Source organism: Zootoca vivipara, chromosome 1, assembly GCF_965207765.1.
Source record: "Zootoca vivipara chromosome 1, rZooViv2.hap1.1, whole genome shotgun sequence".
Lineage (NCBI taxonomy): Eukaryota > Metazoa > Chordata > Lepidosauria > Squamata > Lacertidae > Zootoca > Zootoca vivipara.
In genome coordinates this window covers 6537658-6557681 of record NC_142582.1, presented here as the reverse complement: position 1 = coordinate 6557681, position 20024 = coordinate 6537658, and the positions used below count along the sequence as shown (strand labels likewise).

The window sequence follows — 20024 nt, the reverse complement described above, 5'->3', positions numbered from 1 at the left end:
TTATTGGAATCACAGGGAGAGGAGGGGCAGAGGGGTGAGCCAAGGAACTGGGCTGAGGAAAGCATTTTTCTGCAGGGAGGAAGCCATAGCTGCCAAGTTATCCCTTTTTACAGGAATTTTCCCTTATGCTGAATAGGCTTCCTCGCGAGAAAAGAGAAAACTTGGCAGCTATGGAGGAAGCGATCCTGGAAAGGAATGGGTTGTCCTTCTCACTTGCTCCTCTAGGCAGGTGAATGTGCAAATAGCAACCACAGTCCCTTTGGGAATTCAAGAGAAGTGGAATAACTTTAAACAAACATTTGCTGTATAATGCAAAATAAATCCTAGCAGAACCTGATATAACAAAAGCTAAAAGCACCCATATCCACTTAACCTCAGCCATCAAAGGTTGGCTTTAAATGATTGCCCTCTGTAAGAGGTTCAGGCCTTTATTTGGGATTTCAGGGAAAGAAAGTTGCATAAGCGGCCACTGTGAGAACAGAATGATGAACTAGATAGGAGCCTTCTTGGATCAGATCTATGCTAGGTGTGGGAGAGCTGCCAACCATCCCTTTTGATTTTGACAGTTCCCATCTGCAGTATCATTCCACTTTAAACAGCCATGGCTTCCCCCACAAAAACCTGGGGACAACAGTTTGTTAAGGGTGCTGTGAGTTGTTAGGAGGCCGCTATATACCTCACAATTCCCAAAGTTCCATGGGAAGAGGGATTGATTGTTTAACCATTCTAAGAATTGTTGCTCTGCACCTAGAAAGTTAACACATCAGAGAGCTAGAACAAGTTTTACATGAACACTGTTGTTTCAAAGAACAGGATGTGATGAACTAGGTTTGAACTGTGTTGACATGGGCTGTGTTTCTTATAAAGCCAATTCCTTTCCCTTTAATTGCACTCTAGAGTTACACCACCACACATTTTGCAAATAGTGTAGCAGAGTGAAGGAGAAAACATGGGAGTAGATCCTTACAGTGCAGTCTTTTATATGTGTGCTTCATTCAAAGCAAGTGCAGTTTCCTTCAGTGGGTTTTACCCTCAAGAAACTATGCAAAGGATTGCAGTTTCAGTGTGTTGCCTAATTATGCAAACTTCAACCATTATTCCTGCGGTGAAGCTTTCAAGGAGGACATCTGAATTTTCACTTCCTACAATTAACAGCAAGGGTAATTTGGGTTACATGTTAGGCAGAACAGCAAACTGCACATTTTAATTGCATTTCTCTCTGTGAAATATTTTTGCACCCACAGGGGCTCCAGGTAGTGTGTGAAACACCCCAGCCAGATGCAGTGCCCCCCAGGCCTGCTTTCTCAGGCTGCCACCGCGGGAATTCTATTGATGGAAGTGTGTCATCCCAAGCCTCCCAGGAGAAAGGACCCCCGTTTCCTAGGTAAAAGCTGAATCTTCTAGAAGGCTGATGTTCTTCAGGGGTCCTCTCTGTCTCTCTTTTCTCCCCATCCCTGTCCCCTTCTTCTATGATCATAGGATACTTCCCACAGTTAGAAAAGATGGAGAAAGATTATTTCTGTTCTAAATGTTAAAGTGGGAGTCTTCCAGTTGTGTGATTCTGTTTGAAATGTACCGGTATTTGGACTATAAAATGTGTGTTGAATAGCATATAACACTGATTAACACCCACTGTCCTCATTGGTGGTCTTGATATCTTCCAGGACTTCACTTCACATACAGCTCTGGAGGAGACTGTGGGATGCCTTCTATATGCCATAGCAGTGTTGTGGGATCTGCTTTTCCTTCCTCACACAGTACTGCTGCGAACGGGACAAGCACCTTTCTCTCAGTTTGTCCCCTTCAAAGCTTCCTGAGGTGTTACATTGTGGCCACTAAGGGGCATTATTTATTTGCCCGTTTAAGTTTTGACCCTGGGTTGTTGGTCTCTTGTAGGATACCGTGTTTTAAGCTGAAGCCATTACCAAGCAGATTGAAACACAAATTGTTGTTTAGACATTCAAAGACACTTTCTCTTGCAAGAATCTCTGGCAAGCATTTTAATTTTTCAGAAAAATGTTTGAAGCATAGTGTCTGAAACAAGGTGTTCATGTTTACTGGCCTGGTCCTGACCTCTTGCCAAGTATATTGAAAGGGCACAGCTGACTGCCCCCACCCAGGGACCTTATTTTCTGTGAGAAAAGCATTGAAAAGCAACTTCTGTGATGTAGGAAAGTTACCAGTGCCATGCTCACGGAGAGTGGGAATGAAGACTTTCCCCAAATATATACACAGAAAGGGGGGGGCACAAACACACTCTCTTAAAAATATATCAAATATTCCTTTTCCTGCTGAGCTACAGTTATTGGGCAGCTCTCTTTTCTTGATTGTTTTTAGGCTAGTTCAGAGTGCCCAAAGGAGGAAGTAACTGGTTTTTAGACAGCAAAAATGAGGCAGTCGGTGTCTGAAACTGAGCTGGGCGGTTGCTATGGCAATGAAGCTGCAGGCAGGCTCTCTATTCTGCGTCATTAATTTCTCCTCATTTGCTGAACTCATTGATCACTACAAAGTCAACTGGATGGGGGGGGTAGTTGTTGCCTAGCAACATGCAGTGAAGAAATAAATGTTGTTTGCTCCAGTTACTAACACAGCATCCATGGAATTATTTTGTCCTTGAGGACCAAATTCAACCAAATTGCTACACCCAGTGCCCCACAGCCTTTGGGGGTCGTGGTAACTGAGTTGAGTCAGCACAGAGTTGAAATTAAAATTCAGAAGACATGAAAATGTCTAGATTTTTTTAAAAGCAGGTTTATTCAACAGAACTCAGATTGGCTTTTGGGTAAATATCCTGAGTTTGTTTGTTTGTTTTTAACTTCGGCATTCTGTTTCTGAATATATTATATGCAGTCTACTGTTTGTCCCTAATGTAGTCCCCAGTCCAAAAGAAGGAGTCACCCTCAGAGTTCATAGCCACAGTCTGAGTGACATGTACAAAACTGGGAGGCGGGTCTTTGATGACACTAGGGTTCAAGTAGATTGGGAATTTCAGCAAGGGCACTTCTGCCCCAGCAAAAATTAAAAAGTTCCATCCTAGTGTTCTTTAATAGGGAAGAATCAGCTGTAAGATGCACAATCTGTTTCTCAGCAAGGATTTAACACTCTTAGGTTTTGGGATTCGCACCAACTCCAGTGTTTATTGTTTCTCTACTGATGCAGCTTTATCGGCACAAATTCTCAAAGCAATTCACAAAGCCATAAAATAACCGAGCATTAAAAAACAATTTACAAACAAGATTAAAGAGCAACTAAAAATAGATCACAGTATACTAGCGGATTAATCACTGGAGGCGGAACATAACAAAACACACATCAATTCCTTTTTTAAAAAAACCAAAAACTGTATGAAAGTATCACCCTTACATTGATTTCAGACCCTCCAAGTGTCCCTATTTTCCAGGGACACCCCTGATTTAGAGAAGCTGTCCCAGTTTCTGATTTGATCCCAGAATATCCCACTTTTCTTTACAATGTCCCTACTTTCATTGGAGAAATGTTGGAGGATATGGAGTTATTCAACCCCTGAGCCATCTGAAGGCATAAGGAAGTGTTCTTAATGTTTAATGTCTTATTACAGTCATACCTTGGGTTACAGACGCTTCAGGTTGCATCTTTTCAGCTTGCATCCCGCACCAAACCGGAATGGGTTACTTCCAGGTTTCGGTGCTCACGCATGCGCAGAAGCACCAAATCATGACCTGCGTGTGTGCAGACGCGGGTTGCAAACGCTGCAGGTTGCGAACGTGACTCCTGCACGGATCACGTTCACAACCCAAGCGTCCACTGTATGTTGGAAGCTGGTCAGAGTGCCTGGGGCAACCCAGTAAGATGTGTGGGGTATAAATAGTAAATAGTAAAATTATTATCATGGAATGAGACGTCCCTATTTTCATCAGAGAAATATTGGAGGGTATGCAATTTTGGTGTTTTCCTTATGAGCCAACATGACTACCATCCATATTTTTTTAAAAGGACAGCAGTTTATCCTCTTCCATAACATTCCCAGACAACAGAAGGTGTAGCTACTTCTGCTATGGGGCAAGGTGAGGCAGCCACCTCAGGTGTCAGGATCCACAGTAGCAGCAGATCTGGCCTCTAAGGAATGCATCGCCTACTGCTGCCACCGCTGCACTGCCCTTAACCCTAACCCTTCCCCAAAGTAGATATTCACGCACACACACCCTTGTTCCTGATGTAGGTCTTCACTCGCCCCTTTTCCCCTAATTGGTGGGGCGGCACCATTTTGTGGTTCACCTCAGGTGCCAAAATGTCAGGCCTCACGTTGCATTATTCTCCAGCAGCCTTTGGCATTGGTGTACAACCTCGACTGCAACAGACCCTGGGGAAAAGGGAGGTGATTCTGGCAGCAATCTGGGGCCCCGCTTTAGAACAGGCAGACGAGTGCTCTTGAAAGGGCTCAGCACTTGGGGGAAATTCATTGAAAGCGTAACATCTAGGGTTCACCTAAGCTGGGCTAGAAGCACTAATCAATTAACTGGTGTGACTTGTTCATTAGGAGAGGGTGCTTTGGGTTGATTGGCACTGATGCAAATGCACGTAGTTCATTGTTGTTCATTGTTGTTGTTGTTTAGTCGTTTAGTCATGTCTGACTCTTTGTGACCCCATGGACCAGAGCACGCCAGACACTCCTGTCTTCCACCGCAGTTTGGTCAAACTCATGTTCGTAGCTTCGAGAACACTGTCCAACCATCTCGTCCTCTGTCATCCCCTTCTCCTAGTACCCTCCATCTTTCCCAACATCAGGGTCTTTTCCAGGGAGTCTTCTCTTCTCATGAGGTGGCCAAAGTATTGGAGCCTCAGCTTCACGATCTGTCCTTCCAGGGAGCACTCAGGGCTGATTTCCTTAAGAATGGATAGGTTTGATCTTCTTGCAGTCCATGGGACTCTCAAGAGTCTCCTCCAGCACCATAATTCAAAAGCATCAATTCTTTGGTAATCATCCTTCTTTATGGTCCAGCTCTCACTTCCATACATCACTACTGGGAAAACCATAACTTTAACTATACGGACCTTTGTCGGCAAGGTGATGTCTCTGCTTTTTAAGATGCTGTATAGGTTTGTCATTGCTTTTCTCCCAAGAAGCAGGAGTCTTTTAATTTCATGACTGCTGTCACCATCTGCAGTGATCATGGAACCCAAGAAAGTAAAATCTCTCACTGCCTCCATTTCTTCCCCTTCTATTTGCCAGGAGGTGATGTTCATAGTTCATAGTAGTAGTTTTTAACCTGTAAGCTGCCTTGAGTCCTATCAGGGTATACAGAAAATAATAATAATAATAATAATAATAATAATAATAATAATAATAATAAATAATAAACAACCTTCCTTGGAATCACAATTAGTCACATTCTTTATTCTTCTCCTTGAGGCTTAAGCTTTGATAGAAAAGCTATATTTCAAGAGAGCTTGAATACTGAATAGTTTGTGCCATTTTCCTTATATGAATTATATGTTTAGATTGCAGAGTTAAGCTTTTCTGGTCAGAATTTGATATCTTCTGCTAATAAGGTCACTATTAACTTGAGCAGCTTTCTCCAGACTGAAGTAAGCCGCTTGTCCTTTGACTGGCCCTGTGATAAGATGTACTTGGGAGCCCTTGGGGGTCTGGTTGCTTCTATAGTTCAAAGCATTTGTTTCTTTATCCCTTGTGACAGGGTGTCTTTGGTGATCCCACCATGCCAAAAGTCTCGGTATGCTACCTATTTTGACGTGGCCGTATTACGCTGCCTACTTCAGCCACATTGGTCCGAGGAAGGCACTCAGTGGTCCCTGATGTATTACCTCCAGAGGCTGCGGCATATGCTGGAGGAAAGGCCTGAGAAATCTCCTGAGCCAGAGGTCCCACCATTGCCCAGGCCTCGCAGCAGTTCCATGGTAGCAGCAGCTCCATCACTGGTGAACACTCACAAAACACAGGTGAGGACAACGTGGCAGCCCACAAAGGTTTGGGGACGGTGTGGCTAACATGTCTAGAGTTTTAGGTCTTATGGCCTGGTTAGAAACCGGGCTTTTCAGGTTTTTTCAGACCAACCAGGGAAGAAGTACACATATAATTTAGCTGTCTTTCTAGGTTGCTGCTCTTTTGTTCGTTTGGAAATAAACAAAATATCCCTTTGATTTTTAGGATTTATTTATTTAAAATATTTTTACACTGTTCTATTGACAATTTCAGTGCAGTGCACAATAAAATACAACAGTAACAACAGTAAATAAAACAAAAACCACCATTAAGAACCACTCAATTTTTGAAGCATACACAGTCTTCCTATACATGGTTGTATGTTTCTTGTCTCTCTGGGGACATATAGGATCTCACAATGAAATGCAACGAGGAGGAAAAATCGTTAAGCACTGAAGCTTTTGCCAAAGTGTCGCTAACCAACCTGCGAAGGGCAGCTGTTCCAGACCTCTCCTCTGATTTGGGAATGAATATTTTTAAGAAGGTAAATGAATCACACCTTAAACTAACATACTGGATCTCTTCCCTTAATGTACTTAATGCTGTTATTTGCTAAAGGTGTGGACTGCATAAACTACATGAAGGCCAACTCTCACTGAACTAAAGCAATCTAACTAGGAAAATTCAGGCAGAATGATGAATATAAATGTTACCTTTGTGCAGTAGGCTAATAACTACACACTCCTTCATACCCCTGTAATGATGCTGGTTGCTTCTTCATGAGTAAGCGGCTCCAAACTCTGTGGCTGGTTTTTACAGAGTTTTATTATATACATATGTACAAGACAGAGCATCAAAATCCATGACTGTCCTATTCCGAATCAGAATCCGGAAGCACCGACCGTCGGGAATTTTGCCAACAGAACGCCCTTGGCACCTTGAATCTCCTCCTCTGCTCCCACCTCTTCCCCACCCCCACCCCCGCTGTTGCTCAGTTGAGCTGCTCAGTTGAGGAGCCGGTGCTGTCTTCTCTGGAGCTTCCCGTATCTGAGTGCTCTGGTCCGCCCCTTCAAACCTTCCCTCTGGGAATCTTGCCCTCTCGTCATCCCCAAAGGTCTGCACTGCCTCCTGAGCCTCAGCACCATCTTCCGAAGGATGCTGCGAAACGCTAGCATCCCAGGCTCCGTCTTATCAGAGAGCCCTGGTCCCAACTTCCTGGACTCTCCGCTGGTGGTCCCCTGACAACCCCTCTATCTGCCAGCCAGGCAGGCAAGAGGTTCAAGGACACATTCCAAACGCACAAAGAAACTCAAGGAGGGTTGCAGATGGGAAGTCTAGAAAGACAGAGTGGCCTCAGAGGGAGACACATTCATCACCTGGGATAGCTCAGTTGGTAGAGCATGAGACTCTTAATCTTGGGATTGTGGGTTCCAACCTCATATTGGCCAAAAGATTCCTGCATTGCCGGGGGTTGGACTAAATGACCCGTGTGGTCCCAGCCAACTCTACCGTTCTTTGATTCTATGATTCAGGCCCTGGAACCTGAGGTTCCCCACCTGAGTCTTATGAGTGTCTTATGAGTTCTGCTGCTAAGATTTCTTCCTGTCTTCTTCCTGCAGTTCAAGAGCCGCAAAGAAGATCGTGAGCGCAAGGGCTCCATTCCTTACCACCACACAGGGAAAAAGCGGCAGCGAAGGATGGGGGTGCCCTTCTTGCTCCACGAAGACCATTTGGACGTGTCACCTACTCGGAGCACCTTCTCTTTTGGCAGCTTCTCGGGGATTGGAGAAGACAGGCGTGGCATTGAGAGAGGAGGGTGGCAAACGACCATCCTAGGTGAATGAAAACATGGCCTTCAGAATAGATAGCTCTCCTGACCCTGAATGCACTAGAATGTCCCGTTGCTTTTATGGACTACAGGATATTGTTTGATTATGTCTTAACAATCTAATCTGATAGAACATTATAGAAATTGCAGTGAAATTTGTGCCAGCTTTATAGTTGAACCACGCATTTCTCTTGTTTGTCTGGGCTTAATAACTATAGTAATATGAATAACTATGTTTTAATATTTAATGATTTCAACAAACTGGGGGCAGAACATTTCCAGACATGCTCATTGATCCTGTCTTCACAGTCCAAATCCTACAGCTTTTATAGCACCCATTTACTGTGCCCAGTCCCCAGAAAATGTTTCCTTGGTGCATTTCTATCCCATCTATTTTCAGCCAGCAAACCCAAATGTGGCTTGATCGCTGCAGCTTGCAAACATGATCATTTTGCAAAGCATCCTCATTAATGACATTGCACTTTGAGCATAACTGTGTGCTTCTTTCCCACGCTCTAGGGAGGTTTACCAGGCGAGGTAGTTCCGATACAGCTACAGAGATGGAGAGCTTGAGTGCTAGGCATTCCCATTCCCATCATACCCTGGTTACTGACCTGCCAGACCACTCCAACAGCCATGGTGAGATTCTATTCCAATAATATAATTGAATATTATACCTGTTGTTGGCATGCGTCTGTCTCAAGAGACAATGGAGTGCAGCACCTCATGGGTGAAGTCAAACACCTGTGTTCGCAGCACTGAAGTGACCTCCTCGGGGTGCAAGTTGATCCGGAAGCTGCAGTTAGTGCAGAATTCTGCAGCATGATTGCTGACAGAAGTGATGCCTTATCAGCATATAACACCTGTGGCCAGAGATCTGCATTGGTTGCCAATTTGTTCGTGGGCCAAGTTCGAGGTATTGCTATGAGTAAATATTACTATTAAAGCCCTTAAGAACTTTGGACCAGTTTACCTACGAGATCGCCTTACCCTGCATGCACTCACTAGACTGCTTTGATTGGAGGGACTGACACTACTACAAGTGCCACATGATACCTATTCCACATTTGTTGGAACTCGATTGTTTAGTGTGGCAGTGCCTGCATTTTGAAACTCCCTGCCTATTGAGAGCAAGCAAGAGCCTTCAGTGTACCCTTTTCGGAGCCTGCTAAAAACATTCCTGTTTAGACAAGCCCACCCAGATGCTTAGAAAGCTGAGGTAATTCTGTTTTGGTATTTAAACTTTTCTATGTTTTAAAGTAGGGTTGTAAAATTTTCTTGATTTTCTTGTTTTATCTTTTGTAAACCACTTTGAGGGTTTTTGAGTTTTTTTTCAAGCAAGCGATGAATAAATTTTATGAAAAAAACAAAAGACATAATATAAATAAATTCTTCCCCTTGTGAAGCTAACAGTATCTGTTGTACTTCTGCCTAGTACGTTCCCAAATTTCCACCATCACAGTGGCAACATTCAACACCACTCTGGCCTCTTTCAATGTGGGGTATGCAGACTTCTTCAGTGAGCACATGCGCAAGCTCTGTAACCAGGTGCCCATTCCAGAGATGCCTCATGAGCCCCTGGCATGCGCCAATCTCCCTCGGAGTTTGACAGATTCCTGCATCAACTATAGCTGCCTGGAGGATACAGACCACATCGATGGGACCAGCAACTTTGTCCACAAGAACGGCATGCTAGATCTTTCGGTAAATATTTATGGCAATACTCATTGTGACATTAGCTATTCCATTTTTAATTTTCTAAATATATGTAACCCACTTGGATGAATATTTATTTCATGAGGAATAAAAATAAGAAATAAGAATAAACAAATAAATAGCAATTTGAAGGACTGTCCAGTTTTGTGCATTGACTTCCACTGCAATCTCATTATGAATCAGGTTCCTCTCACCTGCAATTTGCACTTGATAGAAACTCCCTCTAAATTGAACCTGTGAGGTGAAAACTAATGACTGTCCGATTGCGAAACACTCTCAGTTTCTTATCCCAAATAACTTTTTCAATGACTGCTGTGGCTGATGCATTTCTCTCTCACCTCTTATGACAAGTTCATTATGGTTTCGCTAAAAGGCAACTCTGTTAGAAATGTGACCTAGATCAATTCTGGCCGAAGAGTAAAGACAGCGACTTGTTTTGGTAAGCTTCTATAAATGGCATACACCTCAGTGCAAAGCATATCACGCCACAACCAAGCTCACCTTGAAGTGGCGTACCAACCATGCTTTGTAAATGACCACATAAAAGTTTGGCAAAATCTGTCTTTGCTGCCAGCTCAGCCGGGATTTTGAATGCTGTCTTTAAGAACAAAACTGTTTGTAACATCTTGCTTTTCATCCTCCAAGGTGGTTCTCAAGGCTGTTTTCCTGGTCCTGAATCATGACATCAGCTCCCGAATCTGTGATGTGGCCCTCAATATTGTGGAATGCCTGCTTCAGCTTGGTGTGGTGCCCTGTGTGGAGAAGATCAGAAGGAAAAGTGACAACAAAGAGAATGAACCCAGCGAGAAGAGACAAAGCGAGACCTCCTTCCATCTCAAGGGGGCTCTGAGTAGTTCAGCCTCTGGATTTGGGGCTGCCCCAGCCAGCGCAGCTGGAGATGGCGGTGGAGAAGAAGGAGGAGGAGGAAGTGGTGGAGGAGATGGAGGAGGAGGTGACGGAGGAGGAGAAGGTGGAGGAAGGCCTTATGAGAAGAATGATAAAAAGGAAGAGAAGGTACATGTTGGTTATATGAGGCTGATTAACCCACCATTCATTGTCTGTTAGATTGGATTGTCTGGGAGCACAAAAACAACCTGGAATGTTACATACATCTGCTTCGTGCAATAAAATGGGCTATTGTTGTCTCTTTCCCCCTGTTGCTAAGGAGGAAAGCACTCCAGCAAGCACACACAGGCTGGCTCTGACAATGCTGATAAAAATTGTGAAGTCTCTGGGCTGTGCATATGGCTGTGGAGAAGGTCACCGTGGGCTCTCTGGAGACCGCCTGAGACATCAGGTATGCCATGGCAGAACAAGGGATGGAGGCAGAATTCTTAAACCATTTTGTAGAGTTCCTGGTCTGAGCAGTTCACAGCATTCATCTTGGTCTGGAATTGTATGCGGAAGGCAAGACCTTCGTTTCTTAACTGTGAAGCCCGTGATGTAGCACCAGAGGACAGGAGTGAGTAAGGGCATTGTGCTGTATGTGAGTGCTCCAGCTAGAAATAGATGAATCCCTCCTAATCGGCCCCATCTTGCTTTCACATGTAGACCTTTAAAAACACACCCCAGCCCATTTCTGTATAGATCTTTTAGGATAATTCCAGGGAAATTCTAAAAAGTCCACACACAAACTTTTACACACACACACACACACACTTTAATATTTGTGAGTACCAATGGCATCCTGTCATTTTTCTTGCTTATTTGCAATCTGGTCAGTGACCGAATTAAATCAATTCATTCTTGCTTATAACAGTATAAAGCTGGTTGGAACAGCTTCAAAACATGGCACCTCTGCCACACCAGGTAAATATGCTTTTAAAAATGATGCAGGAAGTGACCACACACTACTTCCTGTGTAATTCTGTGCACAAAAGACCACCGTCCAGTCAAAAGAACGGCTGCCCCCATGTTGTACTGTTGGGCAACCTTTTCTTTTTTTAAAAAAACAGTTACATCAATGCCCACTTGATGGGGCTGCATCATGGTCAGCTTTGGTTGAGCTGCTCTGATTTTTCAGTCTGTGTGTATGTGTGCATGCATTTGCGTGTCTGGAGAACTGAAAGAGTTGGCCAAATGGAATCCAAGATTAACCAGCCATTCCTAAGACATAGGGGAAGACTTGCCAAGACTGTACCCCTTGCTGGCACTGCATGGGAACCAAAGTTTGGTGTAGGAGTTCAACGAAGGGCAGAAATGCATGTTCTGGGTGACGCACGGCTCCCCTATGAAAATAGCAACCCTGTGTCTCCATTCATCTCTCCTATCATGTGTTGTAATAGATAACCCATGACCAAATGTTATCAACTACTTTTTTGTCCCTTCACATAGAAGCTCTGTCAATGGGAGCATTTTGTACGGCTTCTCGTTTAGTACACATGGCCAATGAAGAGGAGACGCAGAGCTGCAGGGCTGTCCCATGCTTAATTTCTTTCTTTGTTCTCCAAATAATACATGGTTGCTATCACCAGAACCTAAGTGCCTGATATTCTCTCCATAGGCTCAGAATTGCCTCACAAAGTTGTACAAGCTGGATAAGATGCAATTCCGGCAAACCATGAGGGATTATGTAAACAAGGATTCACTCAACAATGTGGTGGATTTTTTACATGCTTTGCTAGGTTTCTGCATGGAGCCAGTCACTGACAGTAAGTATAAGCTGTTGTTAGAAAGCCTCCCCCCAGCTTCATCCCCCCCCCATTTCCTTGGTTTTTTTAAATCTCCCTCCCCTCCCCACCCCTCTCTTTCTTTCTGTTTTTCCTTTGGTGTCCTCTGCTCTGGGCTGTTGTTGGGGCCCAAGGATTGCACATGCATGAAACTGGTAGGTGGTTGGTGGAAGGACCCTGAGTGAGATGCAGGGAGGGGAAGATCTCCCAAGGTGAGAGACTGGGAGAAGAAAGGAAAGCTCTCAGGTGAGAGCTGGGAGGGTCCACCACTTTCTGAGTGCAATAAGGGTAAAGAGCTACTGTTGAGAGAGGAATCTGTGTTTTCTTTTCTCTTTCTTTCTCTGTTTTCGTTTTTTATTTAGATTAGCTTCTTTTATCTTATTGGGTGGTGATGTGGTCTAAACCACAGAGCCTAGGGCTTCCGATCAGAAGGTTGTTGTCATTTCGAATCCCCGCAACAGGGTGAGCTCCCGTTGCTCGGTCCCAGCTCCTGCCAACCTAGCAGTTCGAAAGCACGTTGAAGTGCAAGTAGATAAATAGGTACTGCTCTGGCAGGAAGGTAAACGACATTTCCGTGCGCTGCTCTTGCTTCACCAGAAGCGGCTTAGTCATGCTGGCCACATGACCTGTAAAAACTGTCTGCAGACAAACGTCGGCTCCCTCGGCCAGTAAAGCGAGATGAGTGACGCAACCGCAGAGTCATTCGCGACCAGACTTAACTGTCAGGGGTCCTTTACCTTTTTTATTATGGAAAAGCTTTAATAAAATCTTACGTTATCATAAGATTCCTTAAGAGAAATGACACTGCTGCGAAACATAGGAGTTGAGGATGTCAAGAGTATTATTGATTCAGGTTTTGCCATTTTTTGTGAAAACCGAACAGTTCAACTTGACTATTTAATGCTTGCGTTTTGCAGACAAGGCTGGTTTTGGAAATAATTTCACAACAGTGGACAACAAGTCTACTGCCCAAAGTGTGGAAGGTATTATTGTCAGTGCCATGTTCAAATCACTTATCACCCGCTGTGCCTCTACTACACATGAGCTTCATAGCCCCGAGAACCTGGTAAGGAACACTTGCATCCTTTAATAGCAGTTATGCCCTGAAATCCTAGCATGATTAATTTCAGTCAATACTATTTTAGCAGCCTAAGCATTGATACTATTGTTAACCTGAGAGAGCACCAGACAGAGTTTATCCATAAGGAAAAGGTTGACTGTGTGCACTTCTTTTGCCTCCAGTTTTGACAAAGATTTCCAATTAACACAAATTTAAATCCTCTGCATACTAGAGCTGTGCCACTTCTCTCAGTGGAAAATCATGTTGGGAAATGCCTTCCAGAATCTGCTCTGCAGTTTTCAAAATCTTCATGTAAAATGTCCACATTTGTTTCCAATCCAATCACCGTTAATTTACCTGAATGAGTTTTTCCCATGTTGGGTGAGATGATGGTAACTCTTGAAAAACCCAAACATTGGTTAAATTTACTTCATATTTTTGAGACACTTAGTCACGGCTCCTTGAAAATGAAAGGACCGAAGCTTGGGCCAATATTGCTTCAAAGCCACGACTCAGGGGAAATGATTCTGATGTTTGCTTTAATTGGCTTCCAAACACATCAAATCTTTCATTCTTTTTCCTTTTCACTTATCCTGCACTCCATAGGGATTGTATTGTGACATCCGACAACTGGTTCAGTTTATCAAGGAAGCTCATGGGAATGTCTTTAGAAGAGTAGCCCTTAGTGCCCTTTTGGATAGTGCTGAGAAGTTGATACCAGGAAGAAGAGCAGAGGAAACAGCTGAACAGGAGCCCAAACCATCAGGCAGTAAAAGGTTTGTAACTGAAGTGCAAAATGCACAGAGATGTTTGAGTGATGCCCCGCCCTACCTTTCCCCTAATGCAAATGTGCAGAACCAAGCACCCCAGCATAAGGAGTATCCTGGAGTAAGGAGATAAATGATATTCACACAATTTTGCTAAGGCTTAAAAACATTTATAACACAATCCTTGCTCCTTCAAACCTTGTTGATATTGATGCAACAGAGAGCACAGTTTAATGTGCTTGAAGTCCAATGAAATCCATGGCCCTGAAGCACACTTAAGGGCTGCACACAGTTTATTCATCATCTCAAAGACTGCCCCATTAGATATCCACAAAGCAGGATTGAAGGACTCTTGACTTAAGCAGACACCTCAAGTTTGATCATAATTTGTACCTGTGAGATCCAGACTTAAAGCTCACTTTGCAGGCATGTTTCTTTCTAGAGAGTGTTTGAAAAGTGGAGTGTGGTCCTATCCACGTTTATGTTGCAATTCGATGCATATTTACTAGGGAGTTAGTCTTCTTGAGCACAGCGGGACTTACACCTGAGTATGTATCGAGCTGTGAGTCTTAAAAAGTGAATAGTCAATGATTTATTGCACATTTTGTGCACCTCGATGCTTGTTGCCTGTCATGACAGATTTGTGATGGCAGTGCATACAGATGAGGCATGGGAACATGGACCTCCAACTTCTTATTACAGGAATACAAGGTAGGGGTTTGAAAAAAAAATATTACTATACTTGTGGCTGTTTTGTCTGCATAGATCTGAAGTGGGAAGTGTTGTCATTGACAAAGGACAACCGCCTTCAGCTCCCGATGAATGCCGCAGTTACATCTCAAGCCGCCCAATGCAGACTCCAGAGCAGTAAGTAAATATTTTGGAGCTCAAAGGTATATTCAGGCTTCCCAAGAAATCTGGTAAGCATTCTAGTCACTACCTTTAGATATTCTAGCCTTAATTTATGTAAGCCACAAATGTTCGCCCTTCTGAGCGTGAATTGTGCTGACGCTTTAAATTTAAGTGTAAGAACAGCAACAGACAGGCTACCATCATGAATTGTTCAAACCATGGATAAGTATGGAATGTGGGACTGGGTCATCTGTGAATCCATTTGTGAAATAATATAATAATATTTTGTTCCTGGCCCCTGCATGTGTTGGCAAATCGTGTATAAGCGACCCTCCCACCCCATAATGCCCTGCCCCACCGTGTTACACCCTTTTTGTGACACATTTAGTAATGTTTCCAGTCACTTCTGGGTTCGGTGCTGTGCGTGTGTGCATTATTACACGTTTTTCAGAGACACATTAATCCAGGGATTGGCAAATTAAGGCCCGTGGGCCGGATCAGGCCCAATTGCCTTCAGGATCTGGCCCGCGGACTGTCCGTGGATTGGCATGGGGATTCTATTCATTTGGGCTGCACCATTCCCCCCCTCCCTCACACACACCGTAGCAGTGCCTCCTCCCTCCCTCCTCCGGGCTTCTCCCCACCCTGCCTAGAGGAGGAAGGGAGCTGGCTGAGTGCCATTTTAAGCAGCCCCTCTCCAGAGCCAGCCCTTTCGCGCCACTCATCTTCCCTCCACCTGGTGCTCCTGTGGGCCAGAGAGTGGAACGGATGAACTCGCTCTGCCTACCCATGCGAAGCAGCAGCAGTAGCAGCAGCAGCGGTGGCAGCCCCTGGGAAGGTAAGTGCAGGGGCTGGGGGGTGGGGAGGAGGACTACTTGCCCCCCTAGCCTCTTCTTCCAGCCCCCCCCCCCGTGCTGCTTCTCTGGCCCGCCACAAGGTCTGAGTGACAGTGGACCAGCCCGCGGCTAAAAAATGTTGCCGACCCCTGCATGAATCAGTCATTGCCTGTAGTTCAAGTAACGAAAGATGAGGCTATCAATGTCTAATAGACACAAGGGGCGGAATTGAACTAAGTTGTTGCATGCATGGACTGAGGTCTACTTATGCAATGGAGTTTCCCCCTCTCCTCCCCCTGTACCCCATCCCCCTAAATCTGCCCTGGAGGATTAGGTGAACCCCCAGAACATGTTTAGGATGTGTGCAAGGGGTCCTCTTTCTCCCATCCGCACACCCCATCTAGTGCTACACTCAGTTCCACCCACTGGCTATGATGTTTCCTCCAGAATCAGATGCAGCCTTTACTCACTAAAAGCTGCAGCAGTAACTGGGCAAGGCACGGCAAGTAAGGTAGACCTGGGCCACATTATTTCCCAATGTTTCTATAAAAGGTGTGAGGATCTTGAGTCCCTGTCAGGGGAAAATGGTGCAGTATGTATGCACAAACAAACAAACAGTTTCCAATAAGCACCTGTCCACCTCCCATTATATCTTGAGTGCCTGGGAATGGAGGAAACTGCTGTCACTACTTTTTCTATGTTGCTCTTTTGTGAGTTTGTCAGTGAATTTCTAAAATGCCTGTCAGGGTGCGACTCCACATTTTCCCCCAAACATGGAAGATATTCTTTAAAAAACTCAGACATAACAGAGGTTGATAATTATTAATCTGGTGTGATGAGCAGAAATTGTTATTTCACATTTTCAGGACTGAACCATGCATTGCAAACATGTTCTGGCCCAAATGAAACAACATTTTTTGGTCTGTTGGTTGGAATACCTTGTTTAGAGAAAATAGTGTTTTGGATAATGGATAAATGTTTTTTTAGGGGGGAACTGCATGCAATGGAAATCAAATTTCCCTCCCACTTTTTGTGTGTTTAGGGTTTTTTTGCAACAGAAGTGTATGTGTAAATAATACATGAAGTCAAAAACTTACATCTTGTGGTATGTCTTAATTTGTAAATAAGAGGTATGAAGTCAATCTCATCTGAAAATTAATTTAAATGGAAGCTCTTTCTCTGTCCATAAATGTGCAGAGAAATTTATTATTATTATTATTATTATTATTATTATTATTATTATTATTATTATTATTGAGAGAGGAGACAGTGGCTCTCTGCACCTGTGTAACACCACACTTTCCTAAGTGCTATATAATACCTATTGCAATGAAAACAGCAAAGTTAAAAATTGCAGCCTACCAAATCAAAACATTGCCATCTGCTGCTGCCTCCACTTCATTCTTCCAGCCTTCTCTCTGCCTTTCCCCTCCCTCTAATGACTTCTTTGTGCATAGTATTCAGTGCTGCAGTAGAAAATATCTAAGACTGTAGAAATAATTGCATTGGATTGAACTGAAGAGTGATTGTACAATTAGCAAAGGCACAAAAGATAATTACTCAGAACAATCTTGATTTATGTATGGTGTGTTTATTTGGACATTTTGTTTCATAAAGCTCAATCTTTAATTTAATATTGCCTGAACAGTTAATGGCCAGCTTGGAGACTTAACTCAAGTTCTCATGCAGTCTGTGGTTGAAACATGGCCCCACAGAGGATTTCCTGTTTACCTATAGCTTCATTGCTATGATTATCCCATCTGCTAGGGAGATGAAATGAATCACGTTTTTAAAGATATGGATATGATTACATTATTGTACATCTAATCCTTACATTAAAAGTGTGGGCTGAGAACAATGGTATGAAAATGACACATCCCTACATCAAGTGCTTTTTTGTTGAAGAATGTGTGTGAAATAATTATCATGAGCATTAGAGAGGATTCTTTCCAAAAGGTGATCAATTGGTCCGTGGGCTGCTACTTCTAGTGCCTCACTGTTTTGGCATAGCTCTTTATACCAGAGGTGGGCAGACGTTGGGTTAGGTTCCACTGGGAGATCTTGAAGTGATTTACAGTAGATTGATAAGGATTTCTGACTTCCAATAGCCTGACAGTTGCTCGGTCCCAGCTCCTGCCAACCAAGCAGTTCAAAAGCACGTCAAAGTGCAAGTAGATAAATAGATACCGCTACAGCGGGAAGGTAAACAGCGTTTCCATGTGCTGCTCTGGTTCGCCAGAAGCAGCTTTGTCATGCTGGCCAGATTACCCGGAAGCTGTACGCCGACTCCCTCGGCCAATAATGCGAGATGAGCGTCGCAACCCCAGAGTCGGTCACGGCTGGACCTAATGGTCAGGGGTCCTGTTACCTTTACCTTAACCATAAGCCTTGGGCTGTGTACATACCATACATTTAAAGTGCACCCCACCCCTAAAGAATCCTGATGCTGGGAATTGTAGTTCTGGGAGGAAAACATCTACAGCATGCTGTGTATGCAGCCTCTTACTATATCAAGGTGGCTTTGGAAAACCTCTCTCTCAGACTTGGCGTTGCCCGCCATTTGCAGTACAGGGATAGTAACACTGGCCTACCTTACAGGGTTGTTGTAATGATCACAGGACCATGTACTGAGTGTTTATGAGAATCCAGAACACTAAGCAAATGTTAAGTAGCCTATTCTTGACAAAGTTGAGCACCAAAGAAAGCTAACAAAATGTCACGCAATCTCTGACCACTAGAGCAGAGTAGAAAAGGTAAGGTGCTCCCATTCTTTGTGCATTCCTGGGTACATTTGGCTAAGCTTTACGAACCATGCAATTTGATCCCTTGCAGTGATGAGCAGATGCAAGGAGCAGCCCTAGGCCGCAAAGATTTCTGGCGAAAGATGTTCAAATCTCAGAGTGCAGCGAGTGATACTAGTAGCCAGTCGGAGCAGGATACCTCAGAATGCACAACTGCACACTCTGGGGCAACCACCGAGAGACGATCCCGCTCTCGCTCAAGGAGGATTTCACTCCGAAAGAAACTCAAACTCCCCTTAGGTAAATGTATGCCTCTTCACATGATATTATCTTATAACTTTTAATATGTTTTCTATTTTTCCATGTATCAGTGCACAGACATTTTCAGAGAAATGTTCTGTTCACATTTTAGCAGCACCTGGAGAATATATATATTATTCAGTCTTCCTCCATATTTATTACCATCCATTTCTATACAAAACCTCTTTCATATAAAACATGTGTGCCAACCTTTTGTCATGTGATGTTGCTTCCTTGGTACCCACATTTACTGCTGGTAGATGCAAACACATGCTCACATTTTTCTATGTTCTCTGTAAAACAGGGAATTGGCTGAAACGCTCATCCCTTTCTGGTCTGGCAGATGGTGTGGAAGACCTTCTGGACATCAGCTCTGTAGACCGGCTCTCTTTCATCCGGCAGAGTTCCAGGGTAAATAAGTTTCCTTGAACTCATAGAGATATGCATAGTGCACTTGTTTTTTGTCATGTCTCACTCCTTATAGATGACTAGTAACAGTTGAAGACGGGACGCAGGTGGCGCTGTGGGTTAAACCACAGAGACTAGGGCTTGCCGATCAGAAGGTCGGCGATTCGAATCCCTGCAACGGGGTAAGCTCCCGTTGCTTAGTCCCAGTTCCTGCCAACCTAGCAGTTCGAAAGCATGTCCAGGGCCGGCTCTAGGTAGAGCCCCGGTGGCGCGGTGCGCCGGGCGGGTAGGCAGGGCACCGTGCAGAAACCATGCTGCGCCCTGCGAGGGCGGGGGCGCCGGAGTGATCTCCGCCCCTCAGCGCCAGGGCGCCCAACCTGCTCGAGACTGCCCTGAGCACGTCAAAGTGCAAGTAGTGGGAAGGTAAACGGCATTTCCGTGTGCTGCTCTGGTTCACCAGAAGTGACTTTGTCATGCTGGCCACATGACCTGGAAGCTGAACACCAGCTCTCTCGGCCAATAATGCGAGATGAGTGCCGCAACCCCAGAGTCGGTCACGACTGGACCTAATGGTCAGGGGTCCCTTTACCTTTTAATAGTTGAATAAGACTGAGGATGGAAAATGTGCACTTCGCATTACAGATGACAGTCTCTTAATTTGTTCTGCAACACAAAGCCTAGGAGCAACCCTACTGGAAGCTCATATTTGATTGTTCTTAAAACCACCTTTTTTCTGGGAAGGAGCCATGTTCTATGTGTTCTAAGTTAGCATAGTGAAGATGACTGCATCATTTACACTTGTTAATGCTTGTGGGTGGTTTTAAGTATCTAAATGTTATTCATTTCTTTTATCCACAGATGTGTTAGGTAGGTTGCTATTTCCCATTACGCACAGTCATAATCCATTATGGCTTTTCTGTGTGCATA

The 20024-nt window shown here is 44.2% G+C and overlaps 1 protein-coding gene across 1 annotated transcript in view; it reads left to right on the top strand.

Moving 5' to 3' along the window:
• UNC80 (unc-80 subunit of NALCN channel complex) overlaps positions 1–20024 on the top strand; it is a 131610-nt gene that overhangs the window by 14733 nt on the left and 96853 nt on the right. Inside the window, exons 7-20 of the mRNA XM_088668750.1 lie at positions 1245–1384; positions 5676–5937; positions 6330–6464; positions 7540–7756; positions 8268–8387; positions 9184–9452; positions 10110–10478; positions 10630–10761; positions 11968–12115; positions 13051–13199; positions 13800–13969; positions 14726–14827; positions 18481–18689; positions 18994–19100. Of these exons, the coding sequence (XP_088524876.1) occupies positions 1245–1384; positions 5676–5937; positions 6330–6464; positions 7540–7756; positions 8268–8387; positions 9184–9452; positions 10110–10478; positions 10630–10761; positions 11968–12115; positions 13051–13199; positions 13800–13969; positions 14726–14827; positions 18481–18689; positions 18994–19100 (2529 nt within the window). The remainder of the gene's footprint in view (positions 1–1244; positions 1385–5675; positions 5938–6329; positions 6465–7539; positions 7757–8267; positions 8388–9183; positions 9453–10109; positions 10479–10629; positions 10762–11967; positions 12116–13050; positions 13200–13799; positions 13970–14725; positions 14828–18480; positions 18690–18993; positions 19101–20024) is intronic.